The sequence below is a fragment of the Pristiophorus japonicus genome, chromosome 2 (genome assembly GCF_044704955.1).
Source record: "Pristiophorus japonicus isolate sPriJap1 chromosome 2, sPriJap1.hap1, whole genome shotgun sequence".
NCBI classification, from domain to species: Eukaryota; Metazoa; Chordata; class Chondrichthyes; family Pristiophoridae; genus Pristiophorus; species Pristiophorus japonicus.
The window spans coordinates 103,495,427-103,513,396 of NC_091978.1; the positions used below are offsets into that span (position 1 = coordinate 103,495,427).

General features: G+C 41.9%; 1 protein-coding gene across 1 annotated transcript in view; it reads left to right on the plus strand.

The window, feature by feature from the left end:
- The window catches only part of LOC139240107 (protein unc-13 homolog B-like), an 893,314-nt gene that overhangs the window by 852,375 nt on the left and 22,969 nt on the right, over nt 1–17,970 (plus strand). The window contains exon 34 of the mRNA XM_070868486.1: nt 10,813–10,893. Within this exon, the coding sequence (XP_070724587.1) occupies nt 10,813–10,893 (81 nt within the window). The remainder of the gene's footprint in view (nt 1–10,812; nt 10,894–17,970) is intronic.

Genomic DNA, 17,970 nt, shown 5'->3' on the forward strand with positions numbered 1-17,970 from the left:
AGGGTCAACAATTTTTAGGAGTTGGGGAAATTGATCCAGTTTGGCACGACAGTAAGGCATGATAGGGCCATATCGTTGTTTCTTGTTACTGGGTTCACCAAACGGCAGGGTACAATGGATGGTGCACGCATAGCATTCTGGAGTCCTCCCGTTAACCTCCTCAACTTTCTTAATAGAAAGTGATGCCGCCCCTTTCATAGAATCCTAGAAATTTATAACGCAGAAGGAGGCCATTTAGCCCATCGTGTCAAAAAAGAGCTATCCAGCCTAATCCCACTTTCTAGCTCTTGGTCCATAGGTACCTGTTGGCTACAGCACTTCAAGTGCATATCCAAATAATTTTTAAATGTGATTAGAGTTTCTGCCTCTACCACCCTTTCAGGCAGTGAGTTCCAAACCTCCAGCACCCTCTGGGTGAAAAAGATTCCCCTCAACTCCACTCTAATCCTTCTACCAATTTACTTTAAATCTATGCCACTGGTTATTGACCTCTCTGCTAAGGGAAATAGGTCCATTCTATATAGGCCCCTCATAATTTGAAACATCTCAATTAAGTCTCCCATCAGCCTCCTCTCAAAGAACAGGGATGGGCACCAAGACGTCACAGTAGAAAGGAGAAACAAATTGCACAATGGATTGGGAGAGACAGATAGCACTAGAGTAAGAAATAATATGGTATTAGGTGGGGTCAGACAAAGAGAGAATACAAGAAGGTCTAAGATAGGTTTACAGTGCATGTGTGTGAATGCACGAAATGTGGTAAATAAGGTTGGTGAGCTGCAGGTGCTAATTGACACATGGGAATATGATGTGGTGATAATGGAGACCTGGCTCAAAAAAGGGCAGGATTGGGTACTAAATATTCCTGGATATAAGGTGTTCAGCAAAGATAGGGAAGAAAAGAAAGGAAGTGGGGTGGCAGTATTAATTAAAGAGAATATTATTGTGCTGTAGAGAAAGGATGTTCTGGAGGGGTCAAGGACAGAATCTATTTGGTTAGAGTTGAGAAACAATAGAGATGCCATTACACGACTAGGTGAATTCTATAGGCCGCCAACTAGACAGAAGGATATAGAGGAGCAAATTTGCAGGGAAATTACAGAGAGGTGTAAGAACTATAGAGTAGTGATAATGGGAGATTTTAACTATCCTAATATAGACTTGGATAGTAATAGTGTAAAAGGCAGAGAGGGGGAAGAATTTCTGAAGTGTGTTGAGGAGAACTTTTTTGATAAGTACATTTCCGGCCCAATGAGGAAGGAGGCATTGCTGGATCTGGTTCTGGGGAATGAGGTGGGTCAAGTAGAGGAAGTATCAGTAGGGGAACATTTAGGGAAAATTGATCACAGTATCATAAGATTTAGATGATCTATGGAAAAGAACAGGGAACAATCCAGAGTAAAAATACTTAATTGGAGGAAGGCCAATTTCAGTGGGTTTAGAATGGATCTGGCCCAGGTAAAGTGGAATCAAAGATTGGTCGGCAAAATTACAATCGAACAATGGGCTGCCTTTAAAGAAGAGATGGTTTGGGTACAGTGCGAGACGGAAAGGTAGGGCAACCAAAGCCAGAGCTCACTGAATGATAAAAGAGAGAGAAAGTAAGATGAAGCAGCAACACCTCAATAAGGTCTCCCCTCAGCCTCCTCTGTTCCAAAGAAAACAACCCCAGCCTATCCAATCTTTCCTCATAGCTAAAATTCTCCAACCCAGGCAACATCCTTGTAAATCTCCTCTGTACCCTCTCTAGTGCAATCACTTTCTTCCTGTAATGTGGTGACCAGAACTGTACACAGTACTCTAGCTGTGGCCGAACTAGTGTTTCCTGTAATTCTGGGTGAGAGAGATTACATTCAGTGCTCCAACCACCTTCGTTCATGTGACACACATTTCTCTGAGGTTTCCTCCCATGGGTAGCTAGTAGTCCGTGAGGGTAATTTTAATTTGTGTTCGATACTGTAAAACGGGTGATTGCAAATTGACAGCCCTGTTTAAATTATCGCACAAAGGAAAAATTATCCCTTTTCCTTTGCTGTATTTTGTGGTGATTGATGATTATTGATTGGTATTTTTTCAACCAGCCTGCTAAATGATTTCCATTCAGTCAATGGGATGTGTGAACTTATCAGCATGATTAAGTTAACAGTGTTAGATCTTTTAATTTCCAATGAAATACGAACTCCGATTGTAGTTTTAATGTCACTTTATTTCTTGGCAGACAGCAACAAGCTCTTAGATTTAAGCTAGGTTTTTGTCCTTCTGAGACCACATGGTCAAAATGGCTGTACTTATACCTGGATCAATTTACAGAAAAGAACTCGCCTTCTTTGACCTTATTGGCTCAATTAATAGTCTTTTAACCTTTTAATTGGCTCGCTACCCAAAGTCCTAAAATGTCAAGTTGATTGATGACTTAATGCAACATGCTGAACTGCACGTAGCAGCCTTGACTTGGGGGTCTGTGAATTTTCACAGTCTGTTGAAATGCAGCCTGTTTGAATTCTCTATCAATCCCCCCTTTGATTCTTTCACAAACTGAATCATAAAACATCAGCTATCACTGGTTCAACATTTCTTAAAATAATTTCATACATGTTAATAGAGTTTCCTTCTAAAATTTGTTGATGTGTTTTGCCACATGTCCGGACTAGTAGCTTCCACACAAATTTACACCAACCCGAGTTCCATCGTGGCCACAATGGAAGTCTGGTTTTAGTAAGTTAATTAACCTTATTCCAATTTAATCCAAATCAATATCTTAGTTCAACCAGTAAACAACCTTCCCTTAAGCATAACATACCCCTGTGCCACGTACAGACGGTCTGCTGGGATCTGCAAGGTGTCTCACATGCGGGACAGCAGCTACAGCCACCTGGTCGCAACAACATTTAATCAACATAAACAATATAAAAGTAAAATAATTACAACAAATAGAATTAAACCTTCCACCAATGAAGTTCCTATTGAACCTAGCCATTCAGTGGCTCCACTCCACAAAGTGAATGATGGGGGTTGCTTAAGTTTTTCTACCTCCTTTTGGATATGCTCCACTAAGTGGGTAATTTCTTCGAAGCTATCTGGGATATATGTGCAACACTCAGTTCCGAGTAGGGCGCAAGTACCTCCCTTTTCAGCCAGGATGTAATCAAAGGCCAGTCTATTCTGTAGGGCTACAGTGCGGATTGCTACCATTTCTGCATTGATTTTTAACTAGGGCCTCTGAGGTATCATTGGCTACCCGTTCCATAACAGATGCCATGTTAATGGATTCCCTTGCCAGTCTGGCGGTCCCATACCTGGGGATCAGAATGGCAAAGAACCTCTCTGTTTCTGTGATAGCTCTCTCAGGACGGTGTAAATGTTCCGACAGTGACTTTATATGATACATATAAGGCACAATGTAGGCTAAATAGCAGGATACCGTCCAATTCTGGGGCAGCCAAGGGTAGGCCTTGTGGCCACACACCCAACAACTAGAAATGTTACCTTCTTTGGCATAAATGTATGACATATATAAAAAGGTATTTACATGTAATTCCCTTGCTATCCTACTATTTCCCTTTGGTGCAGAGGGTCGGCTAGTAAGAAGTAGGCCTATGCCTAGAATATCTACAATCAATAATACAGTAAATTTATACATTTTCGCAAAATGTAATTGTGCTTATTAGATTTCAGCTTCAGTTACGGGTGCTCGTTTAACATGTGATCCGTGGATCCAGGCTTTCTTTCCTTGAACTTTAACAGCTGCCTGGGTGGTCAATAACACTTGATAAGGTCCCTCCCACTTGGCACCCAAAGGTTCTTTATGCAACTTTTTCACATACACCCAGACTCCCGGGATGATGTCGTGTCCTCCTTCGGGCGGATTACTCCAAGCTGCCGATACCTGTCGAGAAACAGAACAAATAGCATTGGTTAAGTTCTGACAGTATGATAACAAAGTGTCACTCATTAAGTGAACATCAGCTTTCCGTAAATCAATAGTTCCTGGCAGCGACATGGGTCTTCCTGTTATAATTTCAAATGGGCTTAGACCTGTAGTTCTGTTCAGGGTTGCCCAAATGCTACATAGCACTATTGGTAGTGCCTGGGGCCATGGTGTTCCTTCTTGGTGATATTTGGCAAGCCGTTGTTTCAGAGTTCGATTCATTCGTTCTACTTGTCCTGATGATTGTGGATGATAAGGACAGTGTAAATCCCACGTAATGTTCAGTAACCTACAGACTTCTTGGCAGACAGCACCTGTGAAGTGTGTTCCCTGATCTGAGTCAATGCGACTCGGGACTCCCCATCGGGGACTGTAATCCTTACACAAGACCTTTGCAGTGTGATTGGCTGTGGCTCTTTTAGTTGGGACAGCTTCTACCCATCTAGAGAATCTGTCGACCATGACAAGAATGTTAGTGTATCCTTGGCATGAAGGAAGAGATATATAATCAACCTGCAGATGCTGGAATGGTCCGACAGGGGCAGGGGGCCTCAGTTGGGGCATTACCGTGATGGGTCCAGAATTATTTTTCTGGCAGACCACACAGCGGTCTGTTACCAGCTGGGCATGTTTTTTAAATCCCCGACCTCACCAGCTTTTCTGGAACCGTGCCGTCATCTGTTGTGAGGCCAAGTGTCCCCACGAGTGGATCTGTTGGGCTAAAAAAGGCATAAGTGCTTGTGGCGCGACTGGTTTGTCGGTAATTCTTTGTCTCCAGACACCATCTTCACATAGCTTAATTCCTGCCTCAATCCATGTCCATTTTTCCTCTCGGGAGCACTCGCCTTGCATTGTTTGAAGGTCTCGTGTCAGAGTCCTGAGTGCTTTCAATCTGCACATCTGTGTTCGTTCTTCTGGAGGAACGCCTTGTGAGGCGGCATCTTTAGCTGCCTGGTCGGCTAGGGCATTTCCTTGTGCTTCTGTGGTATTTTCCTTGGTATGGGCCTTACACTTCAGGATGGACACTTCCTGAGGTAATTGTATGGCCTCTAGTAAGTCTCGGACTTCTTTTTCATTTCGGATAGGTGTGCCAGCAGCAGTGAGGAATCCTCTTTTACGCCATAACAGACCAAAGTCGTGAGCGACTCCAAAAGCATAACGCGAATCTGTGTAGACATTAGCTGTCTGTCCTTCTGCTATTCGACATGCTTCTGACAGGGCCCGTAACTCGGCCTGTTGTGCTGACATTCCTGAGGGTAAACATCTTTTTGTCACTATCTCATATAAGGTTGTAACTGCCCATCCTGCTTTTCTGGTACCATTGTCAACAAAGGAGGAACCATCTGTAAACAGGATGAGGTCTGGGTTGTGCAGAGGCTCCTCTGCTGTTAAGGCTGCTTCTTCTGTTTCTTTTAAAATCTCCACGCAGTCATGCTCTTCACATTCTTCCCCCTCTTGCTCCCTTGATTCTGACATCGGGAGCATAGTTGCGGGATTAACCAAGCTGGCCTGGACGATATGGAGATTAGGAGCTTCCAAAACTGCTGTCCAGCGGGTCCATCTAGCTGCCGTCACCTGAGACATTCTATTCATAGACAGCAAAGCATGTACGGTGTGGGGACACTTGACAATCAGCTTTTGGTCGAGGACTAGACCCGCACTGATCATTACCGCTCGACATGTAGCTTCCATGGCTCTTAGGCAACTTCCCCATCCGAGGGCTACCGCATCCAGTTTTGCCGAATAATAGCCAATAGGTCTTTGCCGATCCCCATGTTCTTGTGTCAGTATAGCTGTCATATATTCTTCTTTCTCATGGACAAACAGGGTAAATGGCTTACCACTGTCGGGGATTCCCAGAGCCAGTGCCGAACACAAAGCCTTTTTCAAACTCCGGAAGGCCTCTTGCTGTTCCTTAGTGAGGGTGATGGCTTCTTTAGAGGCACGTTTCCCCTTTAAAATATCATTCAATGGCTGAGCAAGCTGTGTGAAGGAGTCAATCCAATTTCTGTTAAAGTTACACAATCCCAAAAAATACCTTAGTTCCTGAATAGTGGTGGTTTTTTTAGCAGCCCGAATGGCTGCAGTTCTATCCTGGGTAAGTTCTCTCTTTCCTTGTGAAATCTTTTGTCCCAGGTATACAATCTCTTCTTGGGATATTTGTGCTTTGTCGATGCTGGCTTTATGTCCTTTCAGCCGAAGGTGGTCCAGCAAAGCTCATAAATCTTGTTCATGCTGTTCCTCCATGTTTGAAGCTAGCAAGATATCGTCTACATATTGGATGACTGTGGATGACAGGGGAGGTAATTCTCGCAAATGGCTTTGTAAAGCCATGTGGAATACCGTAGGGCTGTTGTGGAAACCCTGCGGTAACCGGGTCCAAGTATCCTGTTGTCCTTGGACAGTGAAAGCAAACCACTGTCGAACCTCCGGTGCCAGAGGCACCGACCAAAATCCGTTGGCCATATCTATAACCGAGAAATATTTATGTTCTGGTTTGAGGGCCTTAAAAATGGTGGAGGGATCTGCGACCAAAGGAGATTTTTGATCAATACACTGGTTAGCTTTCCTATAATCGACAGTCAAACGCCAAGTCTCATTAAATTTCTGTACTGGCCACACAGGGCTATTGGAGGAGCTATGCGTTTTAATAAGCACCCCTTGTTTCTCCAATTGCTGAATAACCGGTAAGATTCCTGCGATGGCAGTTGGACTGATGGGATACTGTTTAGTGCATGGAGGCTTGGTCCCGGTAAATGACACAGGCTCCATCTGGAGTAGGCCACAATCGTTCTTATCTTTAGCCCATATCGGGTGTTCCTTCAATTCTTCTTTCTTCAAAGTTCTAATTGACCATGTCACCCAACCATCCTCGAAATGCAACGATGAATCTATTTGGATTAGAACGTCCATTCCCAAAAGGGGTTGATCTACTGGGCCTATCCAGACCGACGTGGTTAGTTCATGTGGACCCAGCCCTATAAGTACCGGTGTTGTCCTTTTAATTTCCATTTTATGGCCCCCAACTCCATCGGCTGTACGTGCCCTACCATCCAACGGCAAAAAGTCTCCATATTGTAGGGGTAAGCATGTTAATTCCGCCCCTGTGTCTAAAAGACAGTCCACATCCTTATCGCCCACCCTCACAGTTATATATAGCCCATCTCCCTTCTGTTGTATTAGTGCGAGGAGGGGGGCCAGGGTGGGCTCTAACCGTTTTTTGCTATCCCAAGTAACTCCTTCTGTTGTTGTATTGTCAGTCGCTTAAATGCTTCTATGAGGTCGTTATCTTGTGACAAGCCTGGTTTGTTGGCTGAATTGTATCCCTGGCTGCGTCCTCTTCCCCAGCCACGACCTTGCTGTTTTGCCCTGCACGTCTTGGCCCAGTGACCTTCTTTCCCACAATAATGACATTTTCCAGGTAATTTTCCTAATGACTGTTTATTTCCATCCCATAGCCTGTACAGCTCGGACTTTAGCTCCCATATCCCGATCTAATTGGTTACTTCGATCCACCAATGCTGCAAAGGTAGTTCCTCTACCTTCCCAGTCCGGTAACACTACCTTAAGCATTTTGGACAGTTCTGGCTTTAGACCTGCCACGAAAGCTGCTTTCAGGGGTCCAAACACTTGTTCTTCCATTTTCTCATCCGTATTATTCATACCCGAATGTTCTAGCCACGTGCATCTAAACCGCTCGTCATACTCCAGGACCTCCTCTGTTCCTTTCTGTTGGCAGGCTGCAATTTTTCCCCAGTCTGTCTTAGCTGGACTGAAGGCTTGCAGCCAATGTTTAATCGCCTCCCATCCTGCGTCTAATTCTTGCTCATCCTGCTCCAAAGCTTCTTCTACCTTGTCGTGCAATTTTCTTCCCTGTGTTTTTGGCACCATTATGGTCAAAATTTGCACTCCGTCCCAGGGATGAAGTTAATCTATATTTCTTCAGCGGTCCAATATGTCCCACGTTTTCACTCCCCCTTTCTTTGGATTGGGCAATTCCTTGGACCATTTATCAATTTTCTCTGGGTCTGCCGGATCATGAACTAAGTATTTTTCGTACACCCTTTTCCTCGTTTTTTTGGTTCCGCCCTCATCCGCAGTCTCTTCTGATTTGACTACAACTCGTCTTTTTTTAAATGGGGCAAAGCGCACCCCTAATTCTTCATCCTCCGACCCTGTATCGTCGAAGGATTCAGAATTCGTATCTATTCCTCGGTCGTGTCTTCGGGTTTGCGCTTTTAATTTATCCAAACATGGGTACCCTGGGAATTGACTGATACATTTTCCTTTTCCTATTACTGTCTCTTGACCTAATGATTTTTTCCATTCTTTAATTTCACCTTTAAGATCTTTAACTTCCGCTTCCAGCTTTTCAAGTTCAAGTTTTTTCTGTCGCAGCTGTGCACAAACAGCTTGCAATTGATCCTTTGTACTGGTCAGTTCTCGATCATGTTGGGAACGCATTATAATTTCATTCCGCTTTCAGATCTGGCCCATAACAGCTAGGGACCATCAGTTCGCTCTTTATTTTTCATACGGGTCGTTTTTCCCCAGACCCTTTTAATCTCGTCCAAGGACCATTGTCCTTTGGAAGTTCCGTACTTTTGTTCGATCTTAATACAGGTTTTAGATAAATTGAATTCTTGTTCTATGTATTCTTTCAACTGTTCGAGAATTAAATCTAGCGAAACCTCAGTTTTCCCACCTTTAACAGTTGTAGGCAATTCTTTGCTCTTATCTCCTGCTGCCAGAATACTGATTTCTTTACTGGGGTCTCGAGTCGTAGGCTTTCTAGCCGATCAATAGGTCGGTGATTAATTAACTAACACACCGCCGAAGTTTAGACGTCTATGAGACCTCGAGCCGAAAACCAACCAGAGGGTTCGCAAACCGGAGGCTTTCGGAATCGCGTAGAAGGAGAGGCGAATTTAGACTTTTGACCGAGGACTTTTATAAAGAGGAGTCCTTACCTCAGTATGTAGGTCCGATGTCCAAAATTCAGTTTCTTTCCTCAGCGATCGTGTTCGTGACGCCAAAATTGTTAGATCTCTTAATTTCCAATAAAATACGAACTCCGATTGTAGTTTTAATGTCACTTTATTTCTTGGCAGACAGCAACAAGCTCTTGGGCTTTAAGCCAGGTCTTTGTCCTTCTGAGACCACATGGTCAAAATGGCTGTACTTATACCTGGATCAATTTACAGAAAAGAACTCGCCTTCTTTGACCTTATTGGCTCAATTAATAGTCTTTTAACCTTTTAATTGGCTCGCTACCCAAAGTCCTAAAATGTCAAGTTGATTGATGACTTAATGCAACATGCTGAACTGCACGTAGCAGCCTTGACTTGAGGGTCTGTGAATTTTCACAGTCTGTCTAAATGCAGCCTGTTTGAATTCTCTAAACAGGGAAGGGTTATTTGAACCAGTCATGATTTTTTAGCTCTGTGGAGACGTGATGCCTTTGAGAGGTGTGAAGCTATGTATGCACTATGCACGTGAGATGCAAGACATTTAATTATATGGATATGAACCATAAAAATCCTTGATTCAGCCATGGCAGTTTCTTTTAACCCTGGGAACATACAGGGTCACTGATGGAATGAATTACTACCTTGGGCTTTATTTAGCAGATTAATTCATAAGCAAGATATTAAGAGACACTGGAGATTGCTTCATTTGAAAGATAATGACCTAATTCATACTATAATTTAATTGATATAATTAGGTGCTTTCTGATTTAAAGTTCTGTATACCTGGATTATGCGTATGTGTGTGATATATAAAATGTATGTGTGTATATGTGTAAAACTTGGCTTATTTTGTTAAATTGTTTTTCGAGATTTTGTAAAATGTTCACTTTTTAATTGTTTTTCTTCCTTTTAATACATGCAATCACAGGGTAAGCAGCTGATTTTTACTGCTGCTAAAGAACTGGGGCAGTTATCAAAACTGAAGGTATTTTGTTGCACGAGCCGTAAACTTGTGTGCCATATAGAAAAATGCATGCCTTATTGTATTCAAAAGAAAGAAAACTTAGTGTGTTTTAAAATAGATTTTTAAATGTCTTTTTTTTCTGTAAGCAATTAAAAAGCAATACATTATTTTTGGCTCTCTCATGAAATACAAGAATGCTATTTGCAATTTGTTTCCAAAAAAAAGTGCTTTTCCAGTGTGCTATAGAACAGATGAGAAACCAAAACATAAAAATTCTTGTTTTCTGCCACTAATACCACTGGTTGCAAGTAAACTTGAGCTCAGATAGAATGGCCCAGTGAAGCAAAAATGTACACTCGGGTGCATTTTCGGCCTTACCATTATAAATTTGGAAAGCATAATAAAAATACACACTCCCTCTCCCTGGAATGGAACTGGAAGGAAAAACAATCTGTTTCACAGAACTGTGAGAAGGAAATGAACTAACTTGGGGAGAATATCCATAAGTAAAGTTTCAATTGCATTTAAACTGTTACAATTATTAACATTTCTATTAACAATGATCGTTCTAAAACGAAACAGAACTGCCAAGGAAGTTTCCTAACAAATCTCTATAATGGATTTCATCTTTCTTGAAGCAAGAAACCTTTAATGTGTTACTTGAGTACTATAATGACAAAGGTACTCTTGTTGCATGGTAAGTAATTGGGTTATGTAGTCAGCTCTCAAGCTGAGATATTCTGCCATTACAAGGTTCTCCAGACAAAGATTTGAGGAAGTCATTACACTGCTAGCAAATTATTTTCCGTAGACAATAAACAAGTTCATTTTTATGTTAAGGTCCCTTTGTCACAACAAGCAGAAAAAATTCATCCCTTCAGCCATTTGTGCAAATAAGCATTATCCTCATCTTTATGCAATGTCTGACTGTGCAATGTTTGATTTTCCAGGATCACATGGTTCGGGAAGAAGCCAGAAGCCTTACACCAAAGCAGTGTGCTATTATGGATTCGGCACTGGACACAATTAAGGTGAGTGACAGAAATGCAGCTTAATTTATAAATTAATCTATTTTACTGAGATAAGAAAAATTCTGAATCATTCCAATCTTTTGCAAGCAGTCAAGCCGTATTGGAGACGACCAGTGATTTGGATATGTATGATCATACTTTTGCCACAAAGCTAATTTTTTTGCAAATCTGTTGATATTCTTCTGACTGTAATTCACTTGTATATAAGTGTCAACCACCAGCTTTTTTAACACATACTAGTTTGTTACCATTTCACAAGAAAATGATCATCTGATTCACTGGGATTAAAAATATTAACCAATCAGATCAATTGAAAAGGACAGTTTGAATTTTTCAGAAGCTGGAATGTGCTCATCCGTGACCTTGAGGGGTCAAACTAAAACCTGTCCAAACTGATCAGGTTGGTTGGAAGTTGGGAGCGGAGGTTGTCAAACGTAATCAGTCAGATATTACTTTCTCTTAATATTGATTACATACACATTTGAGACAGTAAAATTTTAAAATGAGTTGATGGTCTGTGAGCATTGAAGTTACAGGTATGCTTGTCAAGTGTTTGTCCTCAATAAAATAAATAAGCTGCTAAAATGCAGCTTCATGGGGCATGATCAGCTGTTGTCTTATGTAAAAGTTTATTTTCTTCAAAACTGGCTCAGCCTGCTTTTTTGAGATAGGATGGATATTCTCTAGTATGAGTGTATTTAATGCCTTTACTTGAACATATTAGTTGTTACACTGCAGAATTTCCAGCATTTGAATTGTTTGATACAGGGTTTTTTGGCTTTCTGTGGGTGAGTTGCAGCACCAAGTTATGTTCTGTAATTTTGAATGCTATTTTCAATTTTTTTATATGGTAGATCATAGTATCATAGACATTTACAACATAGAAGGAGGCTATTTTGGCACATTGTGTCCATGCCGGCCAACAAAGAGCTATCCAGCCTAATCCCACTTGCCAGCTCTTGGTCTGTAGCCTTGTAGGTTACGGCACTTCAAGTGCACATTCAAATAATTTTTAAAACTGGTGAGGATTTCTGCCTCTACCACCCTTTCAGGCAGTGAGATCCATACCTCCAAAAACATTTCCCCTCAAATCCCCCCTAAACCTCCTACCAATTACTTTAAATCTATGTGTTGTTAACACTTCTGCTAAGGGAAATAGGTCCTTCCTATCCGCTCTATCTAGACCCCCTCATAGAAACATACAAAATAGGTGCAGGAGTAGGTCACTCGGCCCTTCGAGACTGCACCACCATTCAATATGATCATGGCTGATCATTTTTGCAACTTTAGTACCCCATACCTGCTTTTTCTCTCCATACCCCTTGATCCCTTTAGCCATAAGGGCCACATCTAACTCCCTTTTGAATATATCTAACGAACTGGCATCAACAACTTTCTATAGTAGAGAATTTTACAGGTTCACAATTCTCTGAGTGAAGAAGTTTCTCCTCATCTCGATCCTAAATGGCTTACCCCTTATCCTTAGACTGTGACCCTTGGTTCTGGACTTCCCCAACATCGGAAACATGCTTCCTGCATCTAACCTGTCCAATCCTATCAGAATTTTATATGTTTCTATGAGATCCCCTCTTATTCTTCTAAATTCCAGTGAATATAAGCCGAGTCGATCCAGTCTTCATATGTCAGTCCTGCCATCCTGGGAATCAGTCTGGTGCACCTTCGCTGCACTCCCGTCCTCAGATTAGGAGACCAAAACTGTGCACAATATTCAAGGTGAGGCCTCACCAAGGCCCTGTACAACTGCAGTAAGACCTCCCTGCTCCTATACTCAAATCCTCTTGCTATGAAGGCCAACATGCCATTTGCCGCCTTCATCGCCTGCTGTACCTGCATGCCAACTTTTAATGACTGATGTACCATGACACGCAGGTCTCGTTGCACCTCCCCTTTTTCTAATCGGTCACCATTCAGATAATATTCTGCCTTCCTGTTTTTGCCACCAAAGTAGATAACCTCACATTTATCTACATTATACTGCATCTGCCATGTATTTGCCCACTCACCTAACCTGTCCAAGTCACTCTGCAGTCTCTTAGCATCTTCCTCACAGCTCACTCTGCCACCCAACTTAGTGTCATCTGCAAACTTGGAAACATTACATTCAATTCCTTCGTCTAAATCATTAATGTATACTGTAAATAGCTGGGGTCCCAGCACTGAACCTTGCGTTACCCCACTAGTCACTGTCTGCCATTCTGAAAAGGACCCGTTTATTCTGACTCTTTGCTTCCTGTCTGCCAACCAGTTCTCTATCCATGTCAATACATTACCCCAAATACCATGTGCTTTAATTTTGCACAATAATCTCTTGTGTAGGACCTTGTCAAAAGCCTTTTGAAAGTCCAAATACACCACATCCACTGGTTCTCCTTTGTCCACTCTACCAGTTACATCCTCAAAAAATTCTAGAAGATTTGTCAAGCAAGATTTCCCTTTCATAAATCCATGCTGACTTGGCCCGATCCTGTCATTGCTTTCCAAATGCGCTGCTATTTCATCTTTAATAATTGATTCCAACATTTTCCCCACTACCGATGTCAGGCTAACCGATCTTTCACTCCCTGTTTACTCTCTCCATCCTTTTTTTAAAAAGTGGGGTTACATTAGCTACCCTCTAATCCATAGGAACTGAACCAGAGTCGATAGAATGTTGGAAAATGACCACCAATGCATCCACTATTTCTAGGGCCACTTCCTTAAATACTCTGGGATGTAGACTATCAGGCCCTGGGGATTTATCGGCCTTCAGTCCCATCAATTTCCTGATTAATAAGGATTTCCTTTAGTTCTTTCTTGTCACTACACCCTCGGTCCCCTAGTATTTCCGGAAGGTTATTTGTGTCTTCCTTCGTGAAGACAGAATCAAAGTATTTGTTCAATTGGTCTGCCATTTCTTTGTTCCCATTATAAATTCACCTGATTCTGACTGCAAGGGACCTACATTTGTCTTCACTAATCTTTTTCTCTTCACACATCTATAGAAGCTTTTGCAGTCAGTTTTTATGTTCCCTGCAAGCTTACTCCCATACTCTATTTTCCCCCTCCTAATTATAAGAACATAAGAACATAAGAAATAGGAACAGGAGTAGGCCATCTAGCCCCTCGAGCCTGCTCCGCCATTCAACAAGATCATGGCTGATCTGGCCATGGACTCAGCTCCACTTACCCGCCCACTGCCCATAACCCTTAATTCACTTATTGGTTAAAAATCTATCTATCTGTGATTTGAATACATTCAATGAGCTAGCCTCAAATGCTTCCTTGGGCAGAGAATTCCACAGACTCACAACCCTCTGGGAGAAGAAATTCCTTCTCAACTCGGTTTTAAATTGGCTCCCCCGTATTTTGAGGCTGTGCCCCCTAGTTCTAGTCTCCCTAAATGCTTTGTCATCGTCCTGCTGAATTCTAAATTTCTCCCAGTCCTCAGGTTTGCTGCTTTTTCTGGCCCATTTATATGCTTCTTCCTTGGATTTAACACTCTCCCTAATTTCCCTTGTTAGCCACGGTTGAGCCTTCTTCCCTGTTTTCTTTTTACTCCAGACAGGGATGTAAATTGTTGAAGTTCATCCATGTGATCTTTAAATGTCTGCCATTGCCTATCCACCGTCAACCCTTTAAGTGTCATTCACCAGTCTATCCTAGCCAATTCACATCTCATACCATCGAAGTTACCTTTCTTTAAGTTCAGGACCCTAGTCTCTGAATTAACTGTGTCACTATCCACCTTAATGAAGAATTCTACTGATGAAGAATATTATGGTCACTCTTCCCCAAGGGGCCTCGTACAACAAGATTGCTAATTAATCCTCTCTCGTTACACAACACCCAGTCTAGGATGGCCAGCTCTCTAGTTGGTTCCTAGAAAACCATCCCTTATACACTCCAGGAAATCATCCTCCACCGTATTGCTACCAGGTTGGTTAGCCCAATCTATATGCAGATTAAAGGCACCCATGATAACTGCTGTACCTTTATTGCACGCATCCCTAATTTCCTGTTTGATGCCATCCCCAAACTCACTACTACTGTTTGGTGGTCTGTACACAACTCCCACGAGCGTTTTCTGCCCTTTGGTGTTCCGCAGCTCTACCCATACAGATTCCACATCACCCAAGCTAATGTCCTTCCTTACTATTGCGTTCATCTCTTTAACCAGCAACGCTCCTCCTTTTCCTTTCTGTCTATCCTTCCTGAATATTGAACACCCCTAGATGTTGAGTTCCTAGCCTTGGTCACCCTGGAGCCATGTCTCCGTAATCCCAATTACATCATATCCGTTAACAGCTATCTGTGCAGTTAATTCATCCACCTTATTACGAATGCTCCTCGCATTGAGACACAGAGCCTTCAGGCTTGTTTTTTTTACACTCTTTGTCCTTTTAGAATTATGTTGTAATGTGGCCCTTTTTGATTTTTGCCTTTGATTTCCCTGCCCTCCACTTTTCCTTTTCTCCTTTCTACCTTTTGCTCTGCCCCCATTTTACTTCCCTCTGTCTCCCTGCATAGATTCCCATCCCGCTGCCATATTAGTTTAAACCCTCCCCAACAGCACTAGCAAACACTCCCCCCTAGGACATCGGTTCCGGTCCTGCCCAGGTGCAGACCATCCAGTTGGTACTGGTCCCACCTCCCCCAGAACTGGTTCCAATGTCCCAGGAATTTGAATCCCTCCCTCTTGCACCATTCCTCCTGCCACGTATTCATCTTAACTATCCTGTCTTTTCTACTCTGACTAACACGTGGCACTGGTAGCAATCCTGAGATTATTACCTTTGAGGTCCCACTTTTTAATTTAACTCCTAGCTCCCTAAATTCAACTTGTAGGATCTCATCCCGTTTTTTTACCTATATCGTTGGTACCTAATTGCACCACAACAACTGGCTGTTTGCCTTCCCCTCCAGAATGCCCTGCAGCCGCTCCGAGACATCCTTGACCCTTGCACCAAGGAGGCAACATATAGACCTCAATAAGGTCACCCCTCAGCCTCCTCTGTTCCATAGAAAATAAACCCAGCCTATCCAATCTTTCCTCATAGCTAAAATTCTCCAGTCCAGGCAACATCCTCGTAAATCTCCTCTCTACCGTCTCTAGTGCAATCACATCTTTCCTGTAATGTGGTGACCAGAACTGCACGCAGAACTCTAGCTGTGGCCTAACTAGTGTTTTGTACAGTTCCCTGCTCTTGTATTCTATGCCCCAGCTAATAAAAGCAAGCATTCGGTATGCCTTCTTAATAACCTTATCTACCTGGCCTGCTACCTTCAAGGATCTGTGGACATGCACTCTAAGGTCCCTTTGTTCCTCTACACTTCTCAGTGTCCTGCCATTTAATGTGTATATCCTTGCCATGTTAGCTCTCCCCAAATGCATTACCTCACACATCTCCAGATTGAATTCCATTTGCCACTGTTCTGCCCACTTGACCAGTTCATTGATATCTTCCTGCAGTCGACAGCTTTCTTCTTCATTATCAACCACACAGCCGATTTTAGTATCATCTGCAAACTACTTGATCATACCCCTACATTCAAGCCTAAATCATTGATATATAACCACAAAAAGCAAGGGACCTAGTACTGAGCCCTGCAGAAACCCACTGGAAACAGCCCTTCTAGTTACAAAAACACCCATCAACCATTACCCTTTGCTTCCCGCCTCTGAGCCAATTTGCTACTTTGCCTTGGATCCCATGGGCTTTTACTTTCGTGACCAGTCTGTCCCCATGTGGGACCTTATCCACATCCATATAAACTACATCAAACGCACTGCCCTCATCGACCCTCCTTGTTACCTCCTCAAAAAATTCTATCAAGTTAGTCAGACATGACCTTCTCTTAACAAAGATGTTACTTTGTTACCAATAGATTACAAATCCCAGGCTGGAGACGGTGGTTAGGTCTACCCAAAAGCAATAATATTGCTGCAAATCACATTTATTTACACTTTAATTTTTTAAGGATTGCAGCACATGATGATTTTTATTTCTAGTTCAAGAAAAGAAACTTTTTTTGACAGGAGAAAAAGAAGCAATATAGTTTGGAAATTACCATTGACAGTAATAGTGAATACCATTTAACGCATTTGTATGACAGTTCTCTGACAGCTGTTTTAGCAGAGTTGTTTATTCTCTTTCTTTTATATATTAATAATTCTGGTAAAATAACAGGTTTGTCATATGAAAGCACTTGTCCGCTATTATCACCACTGTATTTTCTAGCCTTATGTATTTTAAGATTTTAATACAAAAATTGTTTGAAATGTACATCAATTCCGTCAGTATCCAAAAGAGAAAAAAATAGGCAACATTTTGGGTGTGACCCTCATCAGAACTTGGTTCTGAGGTTATGTTTTAATGATATAGACTCTCTTCCTTATCTCTATTGAAGTTACTTAAGATTAAAAAAATATTTAATTCAGAAAGTGAAATCTGTATAATTTGAATCCAGAATAATTCCCTTTAGGTTGCCATGGCATTTGGACCAGGGATTGATGCGATAGATAGTGAATCAGTTTTATCTTGTAAAATGCAATGCCAGTTGGGATTATTGAAGGTGCATGTTGTAACCGGTTTCAATTCACAAATAAACAGAATGTATCTGGGAAGATTCCCGTTGTAAGTAACTGAGTGCTGTAAGCTTGTATTGAACTCTCTGCGGCTATATTTATTCCTATTTACAATATCTGTAATCCTCAGTGGCTAATTTATTTTTGGCCTGTAAGGCAAAGAGCATTAGGCTCCAAAATAAAATAGAGTAATGTTCTTTAACAATTTGGAGAGTTTAGAGGTTGGTCTAAAACTTAACAAAGCAAAAACTGTCGTCACTGTAGTTGTGATAATCCAGTCAGGAAACTGTGAACCAAAACAGCCATTAATGCTAGGGTGAGGGTTCCAACCTGGTTAGAGCTGATCAGTTGTTCTTGTAGCTTGTTTAATGCATGCAATACAATTGAGTTATGTTCTTACTAATTAGTCACCACACTCTAATTTGGTAACACTGTAGCTACAATAACCATTATAAGGCAATTATTTTAATTGAGAATGTTTCAACCAACGG